A 25,734-nucleotide genomic window follows, 5' to 3' on the forward strand; every position below is an offset into this window, starting at 1 on the left:
CGCACGGAGTGCCTGCCGGCCTCTTGGATATTCCTAACAACTAAATAAACTTTAAATATATTTTTCTTTTTTATTCAATTAGTAAAGAGAAGACGTTTGCACAAGTTCAAGGAACACAACAACGCAAAAAGCAGGAGATTACGGTTGGTTAAACTGTAATGATGATAAATCCGACGGAATTACATTCCAAAGGTTAAAAGTTGAATGTTGCCCCCGAAATTAAACCGTGACTTACCAAAGAAAGAGGTAGGAGCAAACATAAAGAAGATGGAAGGACCCAATCATTTTATCTGAACCCGGTAAAGAAACCCGTTGAAATCCTCCACATATCCAACATACCCCCACCTCTTCATCAAACATCGAGAACCCAGGAATGCTGACAGATTCCATGTCGCAAATGCGCAATAAAATAACATTAATTCTGAAATTTAATGAAATTTACCGTGATAATAGAAACTGATTAATTATGAATTCAATAATAAATTTTAATGATCAATCGCCGGTTTAATTATTTACCTATATGAATTCATTAATTCACATATCGCCATTCTTGTGATGTTCAAGATTCGCAGACGTTAAGATTCAATTTTTCATAGATTGATGAGGTTTCATGCTGGCTGGGAACAGTGCAAAAATAAATCCTATAAGGATGATGGATTAGCAAGCAATTAAGATATAAAGAACGGAACAAACAACTGAACTTTCATTTAACATATAATGATATTAATACAAATAGTATGATGAATATAAATAATATCACTTGAAAAATTCTTTGTTAAGGCCCATAATATTCAAGCAATTAACATTATGAATACGTAATGCCTTTGAATCATAATCAATAATAATGGACCTTTCACCAGTTTCTATCCGTTTGTGTTATTTCTTTTTTGTTCCCCAAACTATCTGGGCATCGGTCATTGTAATTGTTTTTGTGTTATAGATATCATTTATCTTTAACGTTCAACCTTTTTCCATCGGGATATTTAAACCAAAATTCCAAAAATTCGATATGTCAATCTGGTTCATATTTTAATCTATCAATTACATTTTTAATACCATCTGTGAAAATCTTAGAAAATGGTCATTATATGGGTTTGATTGAACTAAATTTGAATGAAGTGGAAATATAACCCGATGATGAATATGACATTGACTCATATTTTCTGAAAAACACTTAAAATTTATAACAGAATGAATTTTCTTATTCGTTGAATTTGAAATTCTTGAGGTATCTTATTCTAGTTTTATTATCCACTGGAAAATAAACGCTTTACCATATTTTTTAATCGTAATAAAAAATGTCAATTTATCAATAATTATTTCGAATAATAGCGTGTGAATTAAATTTAACAGTTAGCGGAATTTATAATGTTACTCTCGTTTCTGTGAGTGGTAATTTAATCCCATTCTTTAGACCTTCAGATTATATGATCATTTTATTAAAGATGACCTTGAAAAACGTATGATATGTATATAAAGAATGTGATAACGAAATGGGTTATTAACATGATTTTAAGTTATTTAAATTAATGCATTTATCGTAGGGTATGAGAAAATTTTAAATCAAACCCGATAAACTTTTTGAACATTGATGAATAAATAACCTTATTAAATTTCCGCTAACTGTTAAAATTTTGTACTTCCCATCTTCGTTCATTGTTGGGGATATTAAATTTTGAAAAAGATGTTGGGGATGTTTTGTATTCTGACACTGGTTCCAATTTCATTTTAATCAAATTTGATAAAGTTAATACCCCAATGAGATTTCACATCAAACATTAGACCCTAACTCTTACCCATTCAATACAAAACATTTTATCCATCAACTAAACACATTTTCTTTATCAATCCGTTCAATTATCCGGGAATTCATTTATTCTTCATTCAAAAGATTTATCACAATATTAAATTTAGAATAACTGACCTATTTGATTGTGATTTAGAATTCAGGAATGAAATATTATGGCAATTTCAAATAGAAAATAAATAGGTGAGAGGAGATAACGGATTAAATATTTATTTTTAATCATGAATAAATGATTAAACAACAAGCAACCACAACAACTTAAGGCCCTTCAAACCATTACATACGCCACATATGCATATAATTCAAAGACGGCAGAACAAAACGCAAAGGTTGAAATATGGAGATTTGGAGATAGTATTGAAAAATGACCATTTCGAATTTCGTTTGCAAAGGTGGTGTGCAGTGATATCAAATATAAAAGAAATTTTATTATGAATTCTAAAAATTAAAGGTATAACGATGATATAACATCAATTCCACTAGAAGAAAAGAATATTAGTGCATTAAATGCATTTCCAAAGTTTTGAAGATTGAAGATTAATTTAAATGAGGAATTCATTAAAAGGTTTCCTAAATGACATAATGAAGAAAGCAGATAAGGAATATTGGCTAGTGAGTATATGAAGAAGGCAGATAAGGAATATGTGGTTAGTGAGTTAGAGAAGAAAGCAGATAAGGAATATGTGGTAAGTGAATTAATGAAGAAGGTGAAAAAAGGAATATGTTGATGAAAAAGATAATGAAATTAAAGAAATGGTTGGAATGGATCATGATAATGGACATCAAAGATTTTAAAAAACTAAAGCTGATACAGGATGGGTTTCAGGATGTTTAGACCTTAAAGCGGATAAGGAATATGTTAACGATGAGTTAGAGAAGAAAGCAGATAATGAATATGTGGATAGTGAGTTAGCAAAGAAAGCTAATATATCATTTGTTAATGAAGAAATAAAACAATCAGAGGTCTATTTTACTCACACCATTTTAAATTTTATGAAATCATCAGATAAAACCTTTGATATAGTCTTTTTGAATGGATATGTTTCGATGTGAGTGACCATGTATTTATTTTATATGTGGAGTGCTTTATTATTTTAAAACAAAAGATTTTAAAAAACTATGAATCATTTACTCCATCTGTTTGGAATCCTGATACACGAAAAGCCAATCATTAATCCAGAATTTTATATGTTAAATATAATAACGGTAATTTATGGGAATGATAACAGTTGGAGATGATTTTGCGCCTTGTTATTCATTCGATTGATCAATGTTCAAATGTAATTGTAAATCTAAGATGCTAAATTTAAATATCCAAATAATCCTATTAGATGTGTTAATAATAAATGGGTACTAATTTATGAAGTCAATCAAATTTTCATTAGTGAGGATGGATATAAATTAATATGTTTAGTATGATGTCATCAGATTGAAAATTGATTATTACAAGTAAGTGGTATTACATTAACAGCATGTATTTTATCCTCAAAATGATAAAATTTATTAGATCATCTTCATACCACAAGGTCATATTTGAACAAATTTTTCAAGCTGATGAGGAGACATTGAAGCTTTATGTTATGGATCAAATGTTTATGTTCTCGTTTCAGTGAAATGGTCTATTCATATCCTGTTAAGTTATAACAGACATATTATTATCACAGGATTTAACAAATTGGGAATTGTTTATTCATTCACTCCAAAACTTACTCAAAATTATAGATTTACAAATTTTATTTTATCTATTGATGGGTATTCATTGCTTTAGGATGTGTGGTGATTTAGTAAATATCAGTAGTGATGGAAGAAACTGGTCTAAAATCACAAAAATTTCAAGATTGTTAGAAAGCATTTTCAAAAATAATACGTTAATATTGATAACAAGACCAGTTTTAAATACTCACCCAGTTCAATATTAATAATAAATTCAATATTCATAATGGATTAAATACAATTCTTGAGATGATTTACCCCATTGGTTCTATATATACGTCAATGAATTCAACAAATCCCGCAAATGTTTTAGGCTTTGGTATGTGGAAGCAGATTGTAGACAAATTCTTATACTGTGCAAACTCTTCAAAGCAAACAGGTGGTTCGAAGAAAATTAAAGAAGCAAACCTTCCACCGCACACTCATACAGGAACTACAAACTTTTCTGGCGACCATAGCCACTCATTAAGAGACCATCCATTATACAACTCAGAATATTATGCTGGCAATGACGTTTTATCTCCAGATTATAACCATTCGGCAAAAAAGATTTTTCGACCAACTGAACCAGGAGGAAATCATTCACACACTTTCACAACAAATCCAACAGGCTTGGGTAAAGATTACATGCCACCATTTATGACTGTATTCACATGGTACCGTGTTTATTGAATGAACTAAATATATTTTATGTCTGTAATTAATTAGGTAATGAAGTAATGGATGAACTACAGAAATAAATGTTTACGTTAATGTTTACGTTAATGTTTATGTTAATGAAAACATTATTTTTGGGTCATTTACACTCATTACGATGAAGTCATGACAAATCATTTCCGGGACTGTTGTCAAAATGTCATGTTGTCACAAACTTTAGAAACGGCATAAATTTTAAGAGATAAATTTTATTTTTATCATAAATGAATACCCCACAAGCTCAAAATTTACCACGAATCATAACAAGGGAGGAAACGATAAAAATGATGCGAGAACTTGCTAAAAATAACAAACCACTAAAACTGAGAAAATGTGGTTATGCAGTAATGATGGAAAGAGAGACGTTGTCGAAGAGGAATAAAATTAAATTTGGATAGAGTTTAAAAATTCATCTTTATTAAATTCATCTCTTCCAACCAATTTATTTTATTCTATTAAATTCTTTTATTTTTGCTTCACTCAGTTTAATGATTGAACGGTAAGTTTCTAATTTTTCGATTATTTCTTTATTGTTTTCAACCCCACCGCATTTGCGACTGCGACTTCTTTTTGTAATAGCATATTTTTGATTTAATTCTGTTTAGTTTCTTTTTATTCATTGTCTGGACTCTTGACTGCTTTGTTGTCACTCATTTCTTACGAAATAAAAAAAATTAAATATTATTTAAATATAATGGGGTAATAAAATAAATCGGAATTTCTATTAATTTATTGTCAACTTCAACTAATGCATTGCCGTTAATATATCTAACAAATTCAGCTATTGTGTCAAATCTTCGTCTTCTTTTTGTCATTGATTTATCAGTTTTTCCATAATCGAGATGAATTAAAACTTTATTTCCTTGTTTAAAATTCATGAGCCCCGAATTAATTTGTTCACGTTTAACATCATTTAACTTTTCCATTTGCTTTCTAATATATTCCCATTCTTTTGAAATATCATTTTTCATTTCCACTGGTTTCATGTTTATAGTTCTATGCCATGTATTATTGTAATAATATACTAACTGCTGTATGATGGAGTCATGATTTCCATCCCAGTATATCTGACCGTTAACCCCTAACGCATCTCTAAGAGTTCTCATTACCGCATCAACTATTTTATTATGAAACGTATATGGAGAGGATGAAAAGTAAAAATTAATTTGTGGGAAATAATGAGTCATAGCTGCCTGAAATCCTTTATCACCATCACCCCTGATATTATCTACTCTTTCATGATCTAGTAAGTATTGAATAGCTCTTCTTGTTTCCTGTTCTGTTTTCCCTTTCACCGGAATGCAATATAAATATCTAGTGTTAATGTTAATGGCAAATAAATAAGTAACGTTTCCTTTTGAATATTCCAGATGATCGATTTCGTATGAATATGGATATGGAGCAAATGAAGGTCGACTAAATTTTTCCTTTAATGGTTGAATTTTCGGGTCAATTGGTTTATTTAATATCTTGAAATCCTTTTTAAAATCTTTTTGCTTCTTTAATGTTTGAAATGGATATAATAAAGTGAATGATGAAGGATTAACTGAAGGAGGAGGAGGTACTACTGTTGGAGGTTTTGGTGTTGTAAGTGGTTTAATTTTATCTGCTTTGATTTTGGAATTCAATCCTCCCTTCATTAATTCTGGATGTATTTTATTCATTTGTTTTAAATATGCTGTATATAAAGGTTTGATATACTTTCCCGCTTCGAGTTTATGTTGAAGGATGAATTCCAAAAGTTGATCTTCATTTAAAAGTCGGGCTGAATATGGTTTAACTAATGAATCATAAATTAAAGCTTGTGCATCATTTATGGTCTGAAGGACCTGGGTGTTTTGTTCCTTTTGTTTTGGTTTTTGTGGCTCAGGATTATATAAATTATATAATTCATCAATATCTTCTTCTGTTAATACTTTATTTTTGAAATCTTTCAACTGTTTAAGCTGTGATTTAGTTTTTCCCTTTATATATTCATTATTTTTAATTTTGTCTTTAATTTTAGAAATTATTTTATTATGATATTTCAAAATTTCATTTTTATAATATGGATAATAATATTCCATATCATCACCCGTTATATTATTATTATATTTTTGGAGATATGCTTTTAAATCATAATAATTAAGAAAATTTTGATTAAATACTAAATCATCAATTAAAATTTTTAAATGTACGTTATCCATTTATATAAAAATAAAATTAATGTTTTAAGGGTGCCCACCTCTTTGTCTCTTCTGTGATATTTTATTAAATAAATGGCATACAACATCCATTTTCACAACATACAGCCTTAGTGTGTGCTCCTGTTAATGCAGTCTTACCGATTGTTAAGCGAGTCATTGACCCGTTTTTAAGTTGTAAATTAATATTCTGACCATCAAATATCACTTTATCATTTATTATATCCAAATAATTTTTAGGTGTTAATTGTTTATTTTGTCGTAAACTAACACCTTTCATTTTTTGTGCAATCTTTTTAAAATCACTTCCATCAATTGAACCATTGAATGATGTATAACACTTAGGACATAAAGCAACCATGTTATCACCTTGTTTCTCAATTGCTAAACCCAATAACTTCTTCTCATGTGCTTTTTCTTCAGCTTTATTCTTTAATTTAGGTTTAAATTTCTCATCAAAACAGAAGAAATCAAAAGGTGCGAATTTGAAAATGTTTTTATCATAAAATTGTTTATCGGTAACAATTGCTTGAAATGCTTGAGTGTTAGGAAGATTTGGATCACCAGCGATTGCCCAATAAGATGAATCGGTATCACCTTCAATGAAATGAAAACGATTAACATTCATGCATTTATACATAAAATCATAAATGAAAACCAAATACCAGTATTTAGCATTCTCTAAAGTGAAGAATGCCTCTTGTAAACATGTATCACATCTATAAAATCTATCTTTAAGCATCACTTGATATGTATCTTCACCTATTTCTCTTATGTTTTTAAACTTATTTGACATACATGCAACGCGTGACTTCTGTGCATTCATTATTTTAGTCTTTGCGTAATTTTGTGTATTCATTGCATCGTAACCATATGATCCATTAAGTGAAATCTTGCAAAATAAACTTTTTCCTTTATTTCCTTCTAATTCAGCCTTTTGTCTTTCGTTCATAAATTTGTTCGCAAATTCATTAAAACAAGTGTTTTTCGTAAATGTTAAAATTGATTGAATATCATCGATGATAAAATGAAATCTGTCTATTAGATACCAAAGATAATAAGAAGAAAATGGTTGATATTGGTTGTGTGTTGATGCTAACTGAGTTAATTTTCTCTGTTTCTGGTCAACTGGTAGATTGTTTGATTTCATGTAATTATACATAAAACTGCCAATTGTTTTTTCATCTGTGATAATATCTAAGTTTCTTATTATCGGTAAAAAGTTTATGTAATCATTAATGTATTTTTCATCAATGTGACCCTTTACTTCAGCCACGAATAAAGTATTTTTCTTCTTAATTATTCCCAATGCTTTTGCTTTCTTTGTTGCTGTATCACAAATGATAACACCATTCAATCTTCCCGGCATATACATTTTATGGTCAGTATATTGAATGAAATCATGAGGATTAGATGAAAATGATGAAGGATATAATGAATTAAAGTCAACTCCAACGAAATGAGTCATAATGTTGGTGGTGTCCTCATTTGATACAGTTTTAGTTTCTGGATTATATGAAAGTTTATTAATGTGCGTGATTCCTTTAAGATTAACACGATGTTGAACATTTGATAGACCACCAGTAATTCCATTACGGAGAATGTGATAAGCTTCAACCGAATCTAAAGTCATTGGTAAATTATTTTTTAATGCATAATTTCTTAAATTGATTCTTAAACGTTGAACATCTTCATCTTTATTTGATTTCACGACATTGCAATAACAACACATTAACTGACAATTTTCTTTGGTATGTGGTTTTTCATTATCGATTCTATCCAATGTTGGTTTATTTGCATATGTAAACGCTTTACCACACATTTTGCATTTAGATGAAAGGATTAAATCGTGATAGTATTGAAAATCATCCATTGAAACATTATTTTTAGTATCTCTTTCTGCTTTTTCATCTTGTTTCTTATATGATTCAATTTTATATTTCCAATACTTTTTCGTTAATTCAAAACTTGATTCTATCTCTTCCTCGGGATATTTTTCATTAGGATTAAGGTCTTTATATGCTAAAGCGTAACGAATCATTGAAGCATTCGATGATAAAGAAAGATTATGAAGCATGTCAATTTTATAAACAAATGTTTCTTCAATAATTTTATCAATTGGGTCAATCATAATTTCAACATCTTTATTGCAATAATGAATAAAATATTCTAATCTATTCTTAAAGTTTTTAGCATCATTGAGATATATTTGATAATCACTATCTGATATAGTTTCTTGAGTTAATGCTGAATAAAATGAATCTTGAGTGAATGGTTCCTCTTTATATAATTCTTCTTCGTAATTTTCCCACGTGATGAATTGATAAGGGAAAAAGGATTTAACACGTGATTTATTGTTTCCGAAATCTTGAGTGAATTGGTCTAATGTTCCACCCGCGATATAATTTCTGATGTCAATAAATCTCAATTCATATGGAACGTTTGTTTTCTTTACAATGATTTGCTTAAATTGAGAAGAAGAACCCAGCATTGATTTTATTTTCCATTTTGCAGTGTTTAAATCACGAAGAATTAAATTTAAATCAAACTTTCCCGAATTAAAACCTATGATATTCACTTTATTGAATTCCTCATCTAGAAGTTCTTTAAATGCTTCCTTCTGTTTTTCATTTAATGTATGAGACTTCATTAATTCTTCATATTGTTCAATATTTGATTCAACAACTAATGAACAGGTTGAAAATAAAAACTCAATCCAATCAGAAATAAAAGAATCACTCGAAGTTAAGCAAAAATTCCTCGTATATGTTTTATCATTTAATTTAACCGTTGATGATACCATGAATGGTTTTAAGTAAGCGTTCAAAGTTGCACACTCAGAAAGTTGTAATTCTTCTTTAGTCTCTAATGTTTCGAAGTCAAAAGTAATATAATATCTTGTTGGTTGATAATATTCCTACAAATTGTGAGCTAATAACCACTGATATATCTTCTGTTTCGTAATATGTGGTGCATATGGTTGCTGGGTCTTTTGCAATTGAACGTCTTGAATTAATCTTCCATTATTTTCTTTACATTTCTCACAATGCTTTAAAAATCTTCTTTGGTTTTTCCTTTCTGGATCATCACGGATAGAATAAACTTCTTCTTTACAATATGGACAAACTTTATAGCCGGTGAGTGCTTCAATGTCTGTTATTCTGTCAGCGTGAAGTTTTCCACATGGACTCTGTGTTAATAAAATATTTATTGTTTCAAATTCTGGATCTATCATTATTGATTCCACTAATGGAAAGTCTACCTTATTTATGTCCACGTCTTCTGGTTGAGGATCACAATAATAGAAATCAATATTAACATTTAACATTCTCGCTAATCTCTCACTTTCTGATGAAATGTCAAACCCCTCATATGCATCTATTGCTTCATTTAAATAGCTTCTACGAGTTTTAGGATTAACACCATCAGGAATGTTATAGAAGCGTTTAAATAACCTTCTACCTTCTGCTCTAATTTGATTATCATTCATTTTAGCGGTTCCGTTTTTGTTCATTTATGAAAGAATAAAAAATAAAGTTTATTTTTTAAAGTCCGTAAAATGAATTAAGAACACATAAATTTTTATCATCTGCGACGTGACGAATACATTTTAATTTACTCAAGAATGCGTACCCTGATACATTAAATCTAATTCCTGTCTTATTTAATTTCACAACTTTGAAAAGGAATGTATGAATAGCTATAAAATGATGAGAAGATGTTTTATGGGTTGCTTCCATTTTTTCTGAAATAAATGAATAAATATAATGCTTATACGTTTTCATATCTTTTATATTCTTAATAACGAATGGTATAGACCTTTCCACTTCATCTTCCTTCGGTGCTGTTCTTTCATATGAAACATTATTAGTATCTTCAACAATGAAACCACAATCACATAAAATTTTATATGTTCCAATGGTTTCTTTTGATATTTTATCTAATAAATCAAAAACTTTATCAACACCTGTGCATTTATTTAAATAATAATTTGTGTAAATATCATGATCTTCTTTCTTAATCGTATTAGTTGCATATGTCACGTTTTTAAGAGCTTTTTTGAATTTTTCGGAATCTAAAGGTGGTGAAAGAAGGATACAGGGGTATTTTTCATTATCAATAAATTGTAACTTATGTTTACGAATAAATTTAGTACCTTCTTCTGAAAGTGTTTCATCTATTTCGCCATCTAATAAATTTTGTGTTGATTCTGAGACATAATTTTTATATCTTTCTTCATGAGATTTCTGAACTGCTGATTCTGAAGCTGGGATATTCATTAAACCCTCTACTTCATTTTCAACTTCTCTTAATTCCTTAATTTTTTCATCTATTTCATCTCTTATTTTTTCCAGTTTTTCAATTTCATTGTATTCATCATCTTTAATCCGTTCTTCATAATATTCAGGGAAAACATCAGGTTCTTTAGGTTTTTCTTCTTCAGATGTGGGATATATGAAATTTATAACATCATCTTTATTCATTTTTCCATCATAATCTAAATCATTTAATAACTCGGCAAATTTTTGACAATTTCTTAAATAATATTTACTAACTTCATAACACATCTCATCTAATATATCCTTTATTTCCTCGTTTGTGAATCCTAATGTTTTCACGTCGTTAGTTTTGACACTCATTTCTTACGAATTAAAAAATAAATTATTCAAAAATGTAAGACATGAATTTTTAAAGTTTATTTTTCCATTTCATTATGGTAGTGAATCTTACATTTTAAAAATTTTTTAAATCTTGATTTATTCAAAAACGTAAGAAAAAATTTTATATCATCTATGTATAGAAGATCTAATTTCTTTTACTCGTTTATGAGGTCTTTGATTATGACTCCATTGATTCCATTCAGGATTTAAACAATGTTTAATTAATCGCGGAATATCTGACATCATCTATATATAGCTTCTTTTATAAAAGATAAAAAATAAATTATTTTAAAATTAATGTTAATTTTTTAATGCGTTTATTTAATAATGTCGCGCTTTCTTACGAATTCATGACTTAAAAAACGTAAGAAAAAATTTTATATCATCTATGTATAGAAGATGTGAAAACATACCTTCATCTATATATAGATGTAACAAAAAAAGTCACACAACCCGCATGCATATACTACTTCGGTTTCATATTTTTAAATATTAAAATTGTATTACAAATTAATCTATAGATATAATGGGGAGAAGCTTCCTAAACTTTTTAATCCCATAAATATGGTCATTATCTGGAATAAAGAGTTAAGCGTCATATGTCACTTTTTGTACTCAGGAAACATCGACTTTATGCGTTATGACTTTTCGATGAGGAAACAAGTGTTCACGTATTATAAACTTCCTTATCCCAATAAACCGGCCCTAAACATAATTAATTTTAAGCATTATAATGGTCTCTTTTCTATGATAACCAAATCAATTTGGTTATCATAGAAAAGCACCAAAAACTAGAATAGGAATCGGCAATATGGAATTATGAAACAACTAGGATAAAATGGATATGGGACATTCATGAATGCATTCACTTTTTTCAAGACTTTTTAATGAATTTCAAATTCCTCAGATTATTTTCAATAGATTTTCCGTACCATATCATTTTTATTAGACAAAGCTATCTTTTCGATGAAATTTTTGCAAAATACTCTTTTGAAAAAGATTTATGTAAATTTTTTGATAAAAGTGTCTTGAATGATTATCATTGATAATACCATTCCAATTGAATGCTGTTTTCGGCTGCTTTTATAAAAATTTGATCATATTGTACTCATAATTTTTTTTTGTATTTTGGTCAAAAACTAAGCTAACATCAGCTGTATATTTGCATAAGCCATTAATAAGCTTTGTATAGGTTATACTGAGTTTAGACGATCATACAATTTAGACTTTTTTCATTTAATTTAGTCTAACAAAGAGTATTATTCTTACTATTTGATTCATAAATATATATAGGAAATAATAGTTTTATACCTTAATATGATAAAATTTTATAAAATTTTCCCTTCTCCTTTGGCATTATTAGTCATTAATAGATATATATTTAACATGATGGTTCTAAATATATGAATAGATAAAATTTTCCTTTCAATTTTACGAACCAAATTTATTACCATATCCTAAATTTTTTCTATGTTTATAGACCTTTGGAACTTTGTATGAAGTCTAAATATACATGTAGAGTATTCAAACAAAACAAATATCAAAATCTAAACCTTTGAATTACCTTCAATGCTTAACCGAATTACTAGATCTTATATATATGTGTGTACTAATACCTTTTGATGCATAAAAAACTCCAAAAGAGTTTCATTTTTAAAATAGTCGATATCAATTCAAAAAATTGAAACTATACCGTCAACTGTCAATTTTTCAATAGTTCGTTTTTTTAAATGTAATTGCTTTTTTTATATGCATTAATCATTTGATAGTAGTGGGATCAAATTACATATCTTAAAAATGTATTCCGAGTGGAAAAAAAATCAATAGAATTGACCACAGATATCTGTTTAATCCAAAAATATTATTAGAATCATATTTAATAAAAATGCTATGCTTTTAGAAATAAACGGAAGAATAAACGCACTGTTTCAAACCGTCAAAATTGAATTTGTGTCAAATATCTTGAATTTACAATTTTAGCTATTTAGATAATTAGAGAAGCATTTGATCAATTTTTGTGTTAAACAACTATTTTTCGAATTTCTGAGATATGAAAATTAATTCACTAACTTCTTAAAAACATGAATTGAATGAAAACTCTTAGAAGAAATGTTCATATCACTTTCATTAATGGAGTACAAGGATGATTCCGAGTTCTTGGATGATATCCAGAAGTCCAAAACCCGATCCAAGGAAATCGTGAGAATGCAAATGCACTTAGCTTATCTTGATGAATCAGAGCCCGCAAGTGAAGATGAAAATCAAGCACCAGCTAATGCCGAAGAATTTAAAGTTGTCAGAAAGTTTAGCTTACAAAAATTCCTTGAGGCACACCCAATCTTAAATGTCAAAGACCTTTGTAACTTTTCTTTGGATCAACTCTTGTATTTAGTTGATGTTGTTCGCGAGCATGAGTTTTCATCCAGACGCGGTCGGAAAAACGGTTGTGATCCATTAGATGCGTTATTCCTAACATTAACTTACTATTGCACTTATCTTCCATTGCAAAAAATGTCAGGAATTGTTAGTTTGAAACAGAGTTACCTCAGCAAAATCATTAACAAAACAACAAACAGGATGTTCCCAATTTTCATTGCTGAATTCATTCCAAAACAATATTCTCCCTGTGACAAGGAGTTCGATAACTTTCCAACATGTGTTGCTGCAGTTGATAGCTCTACTATTCCTTTTACCGTTCCTCTTGATCTTGCTGAGCGTAAAAGTTCATGGGATGCTAAAAACCATTGCAATGGTATGAAGGTTCAAGTTCTTGTTAATCCTTTAGGACAGGTAATTCACATGAATACAAGTTTTTTAGCTTCAGTTCACGATAAGAAAGTATTTGATTTATCAGGAGCTTCAGATTTTTTACATGTCCAACGTGGAGTTGAATCTGTTGCATTAGGACTTCTTGCAGATAGAGGTTACATCGGTATTCAGAAATACCATCCAACAGCCGTCATTATGCAAAGAGGTGATGACGAAGAAGTTACAAAACGCAATAATGCGATTGCACATGATCGCCAAATTGTCGAACGCCGCTTTGCACGCGATAAAAGTAATTGGAGTGTCTTGGCAATAGGATATCGTGGTGAAAAAGGCAATCTTCCACTTATTGTTCAAGGATTGTTTGCTTTAGATAACTATCACATCGATTCCACACCTCTCAGTGAGAAGGATAACTGCGATTTTCCTTGCACTCCAAAAGATGAAAAAGAAGCTGCAGCAACACCAGAACCAAATGGTTCAGGAAGCCCAATGCCAAAGCCAAGATGTGTTCCAAAAGATCTTTATCTCCAAACTCCAGAAACTCCAATGAAGATTCCATCTCCACTAGCTGGATATGAAAAGATTGATAAGATACTTGTTAAAAGAACACAAAATGCAATCTACAACATCGAAACAAAAATGTCAATTCCAGGATTACATAATGAGGGAGCTACCTGCCATGTCAATGCCGTTTTGCAAGTTTTGTTCTACGTAAATACTTTCAGAAAAGATGTAATGGAGCATTTGGGAGATGTCGAATATACGCCAGTGAAAGCACTTGCCGAAATTTATGATCAGATGTTGCACTACCGCCACAAGGAATACACAATTTCATGCTCACAATTCATCACAACACTCGGCAAGCAATACTTCCAGCAGCAAGATGCCGATGACACATTTCAAAAGATTGTACATGATGTTACGGAATCAGCAAACAAACCAGATATTGCCGTTACATTCCAATATCAAACTGAGACTCCTGATGAAAGCTTCTATTCGGTTTCGCTTCACATTCCTCTTGGTGCAGCAGGTATTGATCAAGGAATTAAACAAATGTGCACAGATGATTCTCATATCAATGAAATCTCAACATTCCTCTGGGTCGACGTTCAGAGGAATTGGTCTGATCCAAATGTCTTCTTTGACAAATTTGAGATCAAGAAGAACTACAAAACTCAACTCAGTGATGGAACGTATGTATTTAAGATACATTCCATTATTGCTTATCATCAAGGTCATTTCGTTGCCTTCGTCAACAAAGGAAGAGTTTGGTTCATGCTCGACGATGAAATTACTTACATTGTTCCTGATGGTTTGATCAAAGGTCTTCAAGGTGGAGATGTTGGCAGCGATTTGTGGTCATATCTTGGTGGTGTCAAATGGCTTGCAAAATGTGTCATCTATCGCAAACACAAGTTCTATGGAGCTGGTGATGATGATGATTGAAAACAGTTTAATTTTTTTTAATCTTATTATAAGGGATAATTCTCTAAATATATGATTTTTTCTTAAGTTAGTGAATATTTTTCTTGTGTGCTTTTACTTATTTAAGTATTTAGTATTATTACTTAAAAATTTTGAACATTTATTTTATAATATTGAGATTTAAAATAAACTATTGCTCGATCTAAGGGTTTCGTTTTGCTAAAATTGTCACTTTTATAGCATATTTGTTTTTGGATGTTTTGCGAAACCAAAAAAAACTATGATATACAATGTGTGTGTAAAGAAAATACTTTATTTACTAGTTAAAAAATCATTTGGTATTGATCAAGTTATTTTTTCTGGATAAGATATTATATGGATAATTGGATAGAAAATACAATTATATAATCTTGTACCTGGTTTAATTAAGCTAATTGTCATCAGAAACTTGTAATTTTTATGAATTTCAGATTTTCTTTTCATTACTGCTTTTTTTAATAGGTCAAGTTCTTATTTACGTTATAAAGTATGATATTTACAAATATCAAGTTATCATGTTTTTTGAGAAATTATGAGAAACAAACAAAAATGAAAAAGATAGGAATAGCAATGAATAGTGATGTGGGTATAGAAAATATAAGAGATATGAATGCAAAGCAATCAGTATTTAGGATATTGACCATAGATTTCGAAAAAAAATGCTGCATATTGAGCGAAAACTATGATTATATTATAAGGCTGTCATTTAAAGCATAATGAAACTATTCCCTTTTCATTTTAATCGAATAAGATAGTAAAGATTTTTGAATTAGCTAGAAACTGATGAGATGTTTTCACAAATCAGATTTTTAATTTCTATAATGCATAATTCACTCAATATCTCAATTTTGATATTGCGAGATATTTTTGCTATCGGTTTCGCAATTTTGACACAATAGCAAGAGGGTTCTATATGCATTATTATCAACGTAGAATCTGAATATCATATCAGAAAATGTCGCAAATCTGACATTTACCCGACCAAATAGCAAAAATAATTGAATACTTTTCGCAAAAACTTTAAAAATCGATAAAAATATGAAATATAGATATTAAAGAGACTTTTTATATAATATTCATAAAGATTTTCCAAAAATATGATACCGCAAAATTAAAAAAGTGACGTCTTGAGTGGAGTCAAAGGTCGAAATTGCTAGCTAAATGTTTTTTTAGCGAAATTGCGTATTGTACGTTTTTTTCGCAAAACGAAACCCTTACTCGATCGTATCTTTATTTGCTCTTTTAATAAAAAATCTAACTTACTATTGATTAGATATTGATTTAAAAACAATAATATAATAGCATAATAAAATTTCTTTATTTCCCCGTACAAAGATATAGCCGTAACAAGACATTAACGTTTGGAAAGTAAATTTGAAAAAAAGTATTATATTATAAAAGAAGTTACAAATTTTTAGAATATTTTTGTAAAATAAGAGCAAAAAGTAGAATGCAAACTCTTCGGGTACTAAAACCTGCCATTAAATTGAGATAAATAATAGATTTTGTAAAATTTTGTTGTAATTCTTGTATCAGTCTTGCCTTGAGTATGAGTTTGAGTCTACCCTTGTTTCCATATTGCCTATTCCTGTTTTAACGCGGCTATTCCTATTCCAGTTTTTGGTGCTTTTCTATGATAACCAAATTGATTTAGTTATCATAGAAAAGAGACCATTATAATGCTTAAAATTAATTATGTTTAGGGCCGGTTTATTGGGATAAGGAAGTTTATAATACGTGAACACTTGTTTCCTCATCGAAAAGTCATAACGCATAAAGTCGATGTTTCCTGAGTACAAAAAGTGACATATGACGCTTAACTCTTTATTCCAGATAATGACCATATTTATGGGATTAAAAAGTTTAGGAAGCTTCTCCCCAATTTTTTTCAGATACTATTCAAAAAGCAATGAAATAAAAAGTTAAAATAAAATCATAATGGATAAATCTCAAATACTATTTCACAGCAACCAATAGAAGGAGATACAAAATCATGAATAATTTTCTCTAAAGTTGCAGAAATTTGGATTACATAATTAATATTGCTACTTTCAAAACAAGAACTGATAGTGTAGATTTGAATTACTAAATTTGAATTTGTTATCTAGTTAAAGTAGGTTTATGTGTGATAGAATATAATAAAGTGTGATATTATGAATCAATTTCTATCACTTATGCAATTAATATGTACAAATTAATTTCACTAAATCAATTTTGCATATAATTATGTAAGGAACTAAATTATAAGATTTTAATTTTTTTAATTTGTACCAAATTATATATTGAAAATACTAGATAACCTATGATGAGAAAAAGGATTTATTAATAGAAGATGCAAATATCAATTTGTTTGTGAATAAAATTTAGATGAAAAATCAAATGATTAATCTTCAATGATTTCAATGAATAATAAGTCAATAATTTGAAGAGGCTGTTGGCGTTAATTCTCCAACTGCCTGTTTTAAGTATAATATGGTAGTTTGTTTTTGCCTCAGCCAACTTTATCAAATTAGTGCAAGAAAGCATCGTTACGATTTTGTGGACCTACATTCAATCAGGAAGATAGTAACTGAAACCTTATTGGCTCTCTTTGTATGTAGTTACTTGTAAATGAATATTTTTTTTACAAAATTTGCACGTTTTAAATAAATAAGAATGATTGGTAAGCAGCCGTCAGGTTTTTTTCAGCCCATCGATCCGACTGCTATCACTCCATTCTCACAGTCAACATCAGTTGGGCTGAATGATGGTGGCTATAACCTTCAATTATCGCACTTATCACAAATTTTACAGATGAAATCGCAACAAGTTGCACAATTAGAAGCAGAAATTCGCAATTTAATCAAAATTCAATCGGAAATGGCGAAAGAATTGATACAATGCTTCGAAGAACAATGTCAAATGCAACAACAGCTTGCTGTGAGCAGAAAGAATGAGTCTTTTGGCTGTTGCTCAAGAGTTATCCGCTGAATTGGATACAAACGCTTTGATCAGAAAAGTCATGACAAAAGCTCAATCTTTCATCAACGCTGATAGATGTTCATTGTTTTTGGTTGATAAAGTGAGAGGTGGACTTTGGTCTGTTGTTGCGCATGGTGAGAACTCAAAAATCTTCGTTCCTTTGGGAGAAGGTATCGCAGGAACTGTTGCGAAAACTGGAGAAATCATCAACATTCCTGATGCTTATTCAGATCCTAGATTTAATCCGGCTGTCGATAAAAAGACAGGTTACTTGACAAAGTCCATTCTTTGCGTGCCAATCAGAAACAATGATGGTTCTATAATGGGATGCACTCAAATGATTAATAAACTCGATGGAAACGAGTTTACAAAAACTGACATTGAATTAATGAGTGCTTTTAATGTTTTCTGCGGCATTGCTTTGTCTAATGCTCAATTGTATGAAAGCGCGACGATAACGAAGAAGAAGATGAGTGCTATATTAGATATTGTGTTGAACATGTCAAGCACATCAACACTCAACCAATTAGTTACAAATTTAATGAGTAACGCAAAAGATTTAGTTGAATCTAAATATGTTTTCATATTCGCAATTGACAGAGAAAGACACATTTGTCATCCAATTGCTGTTAATGATACAATTTCTTTCTCTACGAATGAAGATGTTGTAGGATTCGTTGCAACAAGTGGTGGAGAAGTTAATGAAGAAGATCCAACACAAGATAGAAGATTCAATACAATGTTTTTGAGTCAAATGGGAATAAAACCGAATTCAATTTTGGCAATTCCCATTTTGGATTCATTGAATCAAGTCATCGGTGTTATTGAAGCTGTTGATAAAGTAGGATCTCCAAAATTCACAGCTGATGACCAACTCCTTCTAAAGAACTTCTCTGCTTTTGCTGGATTGGCAATGCAGAGATGGATGGCGAAATCTCCTGAAGATTTCTGGAAACCAGAAAGCCAATTAGTTACAATTTTGACAGCCACTGAATTGAAGATGACTGAAATGCCTGGAAGACTGAACATCATTGAACCATTACTTTCTACTGTTTCTTCAATTGAATTTGATGCTGTTGCGTTTCCAAAGAATGAACAATTTCGTATTCTTTTGTTTTTCTTCCACGATTTAGGTTTGTTGAAAGAATTCAACATCCAAATCGAAACAATCTTGAGATTCATCACTTCTATCAGTGAACAATACCATCACGTTCCTTTCCACAACTTCAATCATGCTGTTGATGTTACGCAAATGGCATACATGATTGTTAAAGTTGGAAGATTGTTCTCTAATTTCACAAAATTGGAGATTTTGGCTCTTTTAGTAAGTGCAATTTGCCATGACATGGGACATAGAGGAAAAATGGGAACAAGTTCTAAAGTACAGACTCCTTTGTCATTATTATTTAAAGATCAGCCTGTCATGGAGACTTTCCATTGTTCGTCTGCAATTAAAACAATTGGAAAGCCAAGTTGCAATATTTTATCTTCATTAAATGCAGACCAGTTACATGATTTCTGGGTTTTAGTCATTGATACTATTTTAAGCACAGAAACATCACAACACCAAAAGATTATTGATGATGCTAAATTGTCTTTTGCACCTGATGAAACACTTCCTCTGGCAAATACACAACAGAGAGCAAGAATGATGAAATTGATACTAAGAATTGGAAACTTGGCAAGCTGCGCAAGACCCTTTGATTCAACAAAATCTTGGTCTTCTGTTTTATCTGATGAATTCACTGATGATAGCGAAAATGCAGGAGAAAAGACTCCACAAGAGATTGCAAGATGGAATGCAGATCACTTGAAGGCTATTGCTGCCCCTGCTTTCGAACTTTTGTCGAAAGCAGTTCCTCTTCTCAAAGGAATAGGAAAACAATTCAAGAGGAATGTAGAGAAATGGGAAGAAATCGCAAATTCGGGTGGACAACCTGCAAATTAAATTTGTTTATATTTTTTTGTTTGGAATTATAAAATATTTGATATATTATTAAACTATTTTAGGTCTTTGAAGACATAATTTCATATATTCAATATTCACTTTGTCTTTTTGGTATTTCATTCTGTGTATTGCTTATTTTTGGCTCCATTAAGCAATTTATATTGTTTTTTTCTTCGCTACATGTTAAACCGCTATATGAAATTTCGATGTCTCTTTTTAGGGAAGAGCGGTGATTTACATAGATGGGTTCTATATATAAAATTTCCATTACCCCATAATTTAGATATCAGCATTAATAACATTACATTAAATAACAGTAATGCTTTTGTGTTAATGATTGGTTACTCATTTTCAATTCAATAATTTTGTGAGAAGATTTTGTTTGAATTATTTTTTGCCATTGAAGAAAAATCATCAATGTACAACGGTATGCAAATTTGTAAAATTTTGTAAAACATCGATTTCAGTTTTGACAATAAAATTTTGGATCTTTTTGCTGTCTTCGGTTACATATATAACTGTATATTGATTATTTGGAGTTACATGATCCACTATTTGTTTCTTTCAAAATTTCCAAGATGGGCAATGGCTATAACGTTATATTCGAGTTATTACGAATATTATTATAAGTTTAACACAAAATGCAAACTAATTAAATACCTTAGATCTCAATATCCAAAAGAAGCCGGACCACAGAAGGCTCTTGGACTTACTTTCGAGAAGGGTGAAAAGATTTCGTTTCATTATTCCGAATTTTTATACTATAACAAGTTTGTTAAGCTGGATGATAACGATATTAGATTCTTAGGGAAATACATTATCAAAAGATTTATTGATGATGTTGATCAAGGCCTAGTTCCTTATTCAGTTGTCAATGTATATGGATATCTCTTTGGAGGAATCATATATAGATATGCTATTCTTGAGAACGCAGACGACGATGTGATTGAATCAATCAAAACATTTGCAAGATGTTTCCGAATGTGTGACTGGAACCTTCATGTTCGTAAATATAAAGAACCTAAAATCAGCTACTTCTACTATGATGGTACACAAAACAAAATGCCATGGCAAGAGTTTATGCCGCCGTTAGAAATTGTAAATAAAGATCCGGTCTTTTGAATAAATTCATTTATCTTATTTTTAAGAATAATACAATATATCTCTGAAAGCGAGAACAGCCAATTTGGAATCAAATTTCATGAAAAAAAATCCTGATTATATGTTTGTAACTTTTTCTATATTCAAGTAATTTGTATATGTATCATAAGGTGCGTAGAAAATCAAAATTACGAGAAATTCTGTCGTTGCATTTTGGAGATGCAAAATTTCGATTTTTAATGTGTGGTTTTAGCATGTGTAATCTTGGCCTTATCTCAACAAGAGGGTACCACTGCAATATGATTTAAATTAACGAAGTTGAACTTAAATTGAATAATGCAGGAGAATAACTGACAATACAACTAATTATATATTACAGAATAGTTGCCAATTGGAGTAATAAATCATTTTGCACCAATCATTTCTTTTGTTTCTGGCATGACGAGCAGAAAAAAAGCGATCAGTAACCCTAGGAAAAAAGAAGAGAGATGTCACTTTTCGTGCATGTACCTTTCAAAATAATTGCGAACCATAAGGTTGCAAAAAGCGGGGAACGATACAGAAATTGAGAGAACCCGGCCCCTTAAGCGAGAACCCAGCACGGGGAAATGAACGATATAAAATGTAGTTTTTTTCCTTATTTTTATCTCAATTTTTAATTTTTGAGAGGAAAAATTCAAGAAAAATATAGAGTTTAACGAGAAAAACATATGTATTTTGAGTACTCTTTCTATATTTTATTAAACAAAGAAATCAAAAATTCTCCGCTACGCGGCAATATTTTTGGAAACCCACTTTTCTAACCGTGGGTTAACTCAATTTTTTGAGAACTTTGAGAGGAAAACCGAACCCATTTACGGCTAGGGCGTTATATCTCGCTATCCAATCTTTTTCAGACCGTTAGAATTGCACATTGACCGCCGGGTTACCGAACCCACATCCATTGGTGCAATTTCCAATTCGGTTTAAGATCATTTTATTCTATAGCAAAATTCATGATAATATCATAGGAGCAAATTCAACAAAATAAAACTCGATTGTTTAATGAAATTACAAATTAAACCTTCCATATTACAGAATTATATCAATTTTTACAAAAAATTAAGTTATTCAAGGTAGTAAAAAAGAAGTATTAGTAATAAAATGAATATTTACTTAGATTTCTTTTGATTACGGCGTCGTTTTGAATTGTAAATGTACAAGAAAATCATTTTCGCTTTGACCAATGCTTCTGATGCACGGCAACTATGGGAATCAAAATGATGCTTCTGATAAGAGAATAACCTTTCAACAGCTGCTTCCGTTGCTGCAGCCGATAATAATTTCACTGCAATACGTGCTAGCTCTTTCCATTTCTGGTTGTTGACTAATGCTTTCCAGAATTTATACGGATCTGGTTCACTCAAATCGAAGCTGTTTCTGTGTAATCCATATTTGATCCATTTTCTGTACTGAGCAAGGAGATTTACATATTGCGTGTCATCGTAATCTAAAGAATGTGCAATCTGGTATAATGCGATTGACATCTTATCTATCGAGTTACCTGATAAATCACAAAGACCTTCATAATCTGTTTTTCCATCTTCCTGTGGATTTAATAAAGCTTGAGGAGTTAATCTCAGCTTATCATTGCGATATGGCTGTCTTTGTGCAAGCTGTGGATGCAAGACTGAATCAAAAGTGACTCCATCTTCAGGGCCAAACTGGCCATCGTGAAAATCTGACGATGAGGTATCGTCAGATCCGTTAGTATTATCTTCATTTTCTGTAGATTCGTTAGTATTTTCATCGTCCGGATCGTTAGTATTTGAATGATTTTGGTTTGCTGCAATATAATTGTCAATTTCTTGATCTGATATAGGTTCTACGGCTGTAACCGATTGGTAGCCTTCCGGAATAACTTCTTCAAATTCTGCAATTTCTTCCTCTTCGTGATAATCCTCATCAGTTGAAGACTCACCATCAGATTCTTCGAAGATATCCTCTTCTTCTTCGACTAATGGCTGATATTCAGCATTCGGGTCATTTGCCCTTTCTTGGTCAAGGGTCTCTCCAAATGCGATACAGTCTGGTATACCTTTAATTACATCACGAACTAGTTCTCCTTCCATAGGGTAATTCGGATATACAAATTTCGCGATGTTGGATTCAACGTCTTTTTCGGAAGCTAAATCCGGAAATGCTTGGCGAAGTTGTTCTCTTCCAGTAAAGGTCAGTGAATTTGCGAGTTCAAGCAGTCCTCTGTTGCCAGTTCCTTCAAATCTGGCCAAAATACGCATTTGAAGGTAAACTTGGGCGCTCGAAGCTTCAGCTACAATATCATGAATCCTTTCGTGGTATTTCTCTTGAGTAAATTCAACATAGAATGCATTGGAAAATTCATCAGATGCACGGCAATACTGCACAAGAAGATCAATAGTATTTGCAGCAGTCGTTTCATCTCTCTCGAGGAGATGGACCAACTCGTAAACTGGATAGAATATGATGAAAAGACAAGGCAAGGCAAACTCCAAGAGATATTGTAATGGACCAAGAACATCTTGTATTGCATCCTTTAACCGGGCCGGAGTTTGGTATTGTTATATACGAAAATGATAAAAACGGTTTGACAGAAAAGTGATAATTTTACGTGTCAAAAATAGAAAAAGTGACATTTTATTCGTAATATTAAAATGAATCATCATAATCTTCTTCATAAGGGTCTTCATAATCTTCTTGATATTCTTCTTCATAATTTACTTCGTATTCTTCTTCTTCATTACTATCTTCTTCTATTTCAACCGGATTCGCCTTATTTTCTTCTTCTTCAACTTCCTCGCCTTCTTTTTCCCATTCATCTTCTTCGATTCCTTGGAGCTCTGGCATCTCATTGGCCATAAGTGAACCTGGAAGAAAATCTTGAGAGACTCCATCCACAATCCATTTTGCCGGCATTCCCCTCTTCCAAATTGGAAGTTTCTTCCACATTTCAGATGGGCTATAGTGAATTTGTTTTCCATTCACATAATGAGTTGGTAATGCTAGATGAGGTTTAGCATTATAGTACTCAACCCATTGTTGAATCTTTGCCCATGACAACTCTCTGCTCTCTATGTTAGGCCACAAGCGCTCGATTTTCCCATTTTGGTATGGGCAATGGGGGACAATATATACATTATTGATCCCCCGAACCCTCATAGCCTTTAGGAACTCGCCTTTATTCTCGCCGCCATTATCGGACCAAATTGTATGTGGTGGTCCATAACGGGCTATTGCTCTCTTAATTACTTTCACTGTTTGGCTAGCATGTTTTGACGAAAGATACTGCCATTCTATGATGAGCCTTGTGCAGTCATCAATCACAGCATAAAGAATCTGACTTCTCTTTTTGCCAAGAAAGTGGATATCAACGTGCCATATTTGGTTAGGAAAGGCAGCTAAGTATCTTGTCTTTCCTTTTGGCCGATAGGGTCCCCTTGGACGTGCCAAGCCTAGCTCTCTAAACGCTCTTTCTACCATATGTCTTGAGGGGGATGTGGAAGAGGGTTTGTAAGATATTTAATGTTCCTCAGCTCAGATGGAAATGATAATGGAGACTCTTCAATCATAAGTCCGGAAGGAATTGTGGAAGAAATTTGATTCAGGGGCTTAAAACGTTCAATAGCGGAGAACCATGCTTGGGTAGGTGTTGGCTGTGGAACAATACCCGTCTTCATGTCCAAAAATGCCTCAAAATGAGATTTGACATATTCGATATCTTTATTTATTTGGTTATAGGCGGAGATTATTCCAAGATGGCCATGCTGCTCAATTAGGTTTCTAATAGTTACCTTAAGATCTTTTGGTACATTAACTTTGGGTCTCCCGCGCTTAAGGGGAATAGATACAGATGGGTGAGGCTGAGGCTGAGTATTGGCAGAGAGCTGTTGCTGTGGGGGAGTGTTGGCAGAGAGTTGTTGCTGTGCCGAGGTGTTGGCAGAGAGCTGGCGTTGAAGAGGAGTATTGGCAGAGAGTTGGCGTTGAAGAGGAGTGTTGGCAGAGAGTTGTTGCTGTGTAAGAGTGTTGGCAGAGAGCTGGCGTTGAAGAGGAGTATTGGCAGAGAGTTGTTGCTGTGGAAGAGTGTTGGCAGAGAGCTGGCGTTGTGTCTGGGTGTTGGCAGAGAGTTATTGCTGTGGAAGAGAGTTGGCAGAGAGCTGGAGTTGTGGGGGAGTGCTGGCAGAGAGTTGTGGCAGTGGGGGAGTGTTGGTACTGCTGGCTAATGAAAGCTGGCGTTGAAGAGGAGCGTTGGCAGAGAGCTGGCGTTGTGGCGGGGTGTTGGCAGAAAGTAGGGTTGTTAAAAATTTTCCCTTCCTTATTGGCGTGTAGAAATAAATGCGCCAATAGATTGAAGAAGAAGAATTGTTTTTCTCTTAATGAACTTTAATCCTTTTGATATAAGAATATTAAAAACAT

General features: G+C 31.5%; 10 protein-coding genes and 1 pseudogene across 11 annotated transcripts, besides 4 other annotated features; 6 read left to right on the plus strand and 5 right to left on the minus strand.

The window, feature by feature from the left end:
* Positions 1-5,628: part of a mobile genetic element that runs on past the window's edge.
* Positions 2,037-2,981, plus strand: TVAGG3_0933140 (annotated as a pseudogene). The gene has a single exon. A coding segment is annotated over exon 1 (945 nt).
* TVAGG3_0933150 (keratin-associated protein family) lies at positions 3,803-4,192 on the plus strand (the record flags this gene model as incomplete). The annotated part of the gene is made up of 1 exon (XM_051252684.1): positions 3,803-4,192. The coding sequence occupies one exon, from the start codon at positions 3,803-3,805 to the stop codon at positions 4,190-4,192; it is 390 nt and encodes a 129-aa protein (XP_051078258.1).
* Positions 4,891-5,322, minus strand: TVAGG3_0933160 (uncharacterized protein; the record flags this gene model as incomplete). Its single annotated transcript, XM_051252685.1, has 1 exon — positions 4,891-5,322. One exon carries the CDS (start codon positions 5,320-5,322, stop codon positions 4,891-4,893), a length of 432 nt encoding a protein of 143 aa, XP_051078259.1.
* Positions 5,629-6,466: 838 nt separating the features above from the next.
* On the minus strand, positions 6,467-7,225 carry TVAGG3_0933170 (uncharacterized protein; the record flags this gene model as incomplete). Its single annotated transcript, XM_051252686.1, has 1 exon — positions 6,467-7,225. The coding sequence occupies one exon, from the start codon at positions 7,223-7,225 to the stop codon at positions 6,467-6,469; it is 759 nt and encodes a 252-aa protein (XP_051078260.1).
* Positions 7,226-8,139: 914 nt separating this feature from the next.
* TVAGG3_0933180 (DNA/RNA polymerase superfamily) lies at positions 8,140-9,202 on the minus strand (the record flags this gene model as incomplete). Its single annotated transcript, XM_051252687.1, has 1 exon — positions 8,140-9,202. A coding segment is annotated over one exon (1,063 nt), but the record flags the coding sequence as incomplete, so codon positions are not given.
* A 1,422-nt stretch (positions 9,203-10,624) lies between these two features.
* Positions 10,625-11,141: a mobile genetic element.
* A 2,430-nt stretch (positions 11,142-13,571) lies between these two features.
* On the plus strand, positions 13,572-15,275 carry TVAGG3_0933200 (ZGC:162945 family; the record flags this gene model as incomplete). Its single annotated transcript, XM_001324429.2, has 1 exon — positions 13,572-15,275. The coding sequence occupies one exon, from the start codon at positions 13,572-13,574 to the stop codon at positions 15,273-15,275; it is 1,704 nt and encodes a 567-aa protein (XP_001324464.2).
* A 2,999-nt stretch (positions 15,276-18,274) lies between these two features.
* TVAGG3_0933210 (3',5'-cyclic-nucleotide phosphodiesterase protein) lies at positions 18,275-20,219 on the plus strand (the record flags this gene model as incomplete). The annotated part of the gene is made up of 1 exon (XM_001296697.2): positions 18,643-20,202. One exon carries the CDS (start codon positions 18,643-18,645, stop codon positions 20,200-20,202), a length of 1,560 nt encoding a protein of 519 aa, XP_001296698.1.
* Positions 20,220-20,745: 526 nt separating this feature from the next.
* TVAGG3_0933220 (uncharacterized protein) lies at positions 20,746-21,324 on the plus strand (the record flags this gene model as incomplete). The annotated part of the gene is made up of 1 exon (XM_001296698.1): positions 20,746-21,324. The coding sequence occupies one exon, from the start codon at positions 20,746-20,748 to the stop codon at positions 21,322-21,324; it is 579 nt and encodes a 192-aa protein (XP_001296699.1).
* Positions 21,325-22,454: 1,130 nt separating this feature from the next.
* On the minus strand, positions 22,455-23,816 carry TVAGG3_0933230 (ribonuclease H-like family; the record flags this gene model as incomplete). The annotated part of the gene is made up of 1 exon (XM_051252688.1): positions 22,455-23,816. One exon carries the CDS (start codon positions 23,814-23,816, stop codon positions 22,455-22,457), a length of 1,362 nt encoding a protein of 453 aa, XP_051078262.1.
* Positions 23,817-23,874: 58 nt separating this feature from the next.
* Positions 23,875-23,946: a mobile genetic element.
* Positions 23,947-23,970: 24 nt separating this feature from the next.
* TVAGG3_0933260 (ribonuclease H-like family) lies at positions 23,971-24,801 on the minus strand (the record flags this gene model as incomplete). The annotated part of the gene is made up of 1 exon (XM_051252689.1): positions 23,971-24,801. The coding sequence occupies one exon, from the start codon at positions 24,799-24,801 to the stop codon at positions 23,971-23,973; it is 831 nt and encodes a 276-aa protein (XP_051078263.1).
* Positions 23,971-24,990: a mobile genetic element.
* Positions 24,991-25,171: 181 nt separating this feature from the next.
* On the plus strand, positions 25,172-25,339 carry TVAGG3_0933270 (uncharacterized protein; the record flags this gene model as incomplete). The annotated part of the gene is made up of 1 exon (XM_001320136.1): positions 25,172-25,339. One exon carries the CDS (start codon positions 25,172-25,174, stop codon positions 25,337-25,339), a length of 168 nt encoding a protein of 55 aa, XP_001320171.1.
* Positions 25,340-25,734: the final 395 nt, after the last annotated feature.

This window comes from Trichomonas vaginalis, chromosome I, assembly GCF_026262505.1.
Source record: "Trichomonas vaginalis G3 chromosome I, whole genome shotgun sequence".
Taxonomy (NCBI): domain Eukaryota; phylum Parabasalia; order Trichomonadida; family Trichomonadidae; genus Trichomonas; species Trichomonas vaginalis.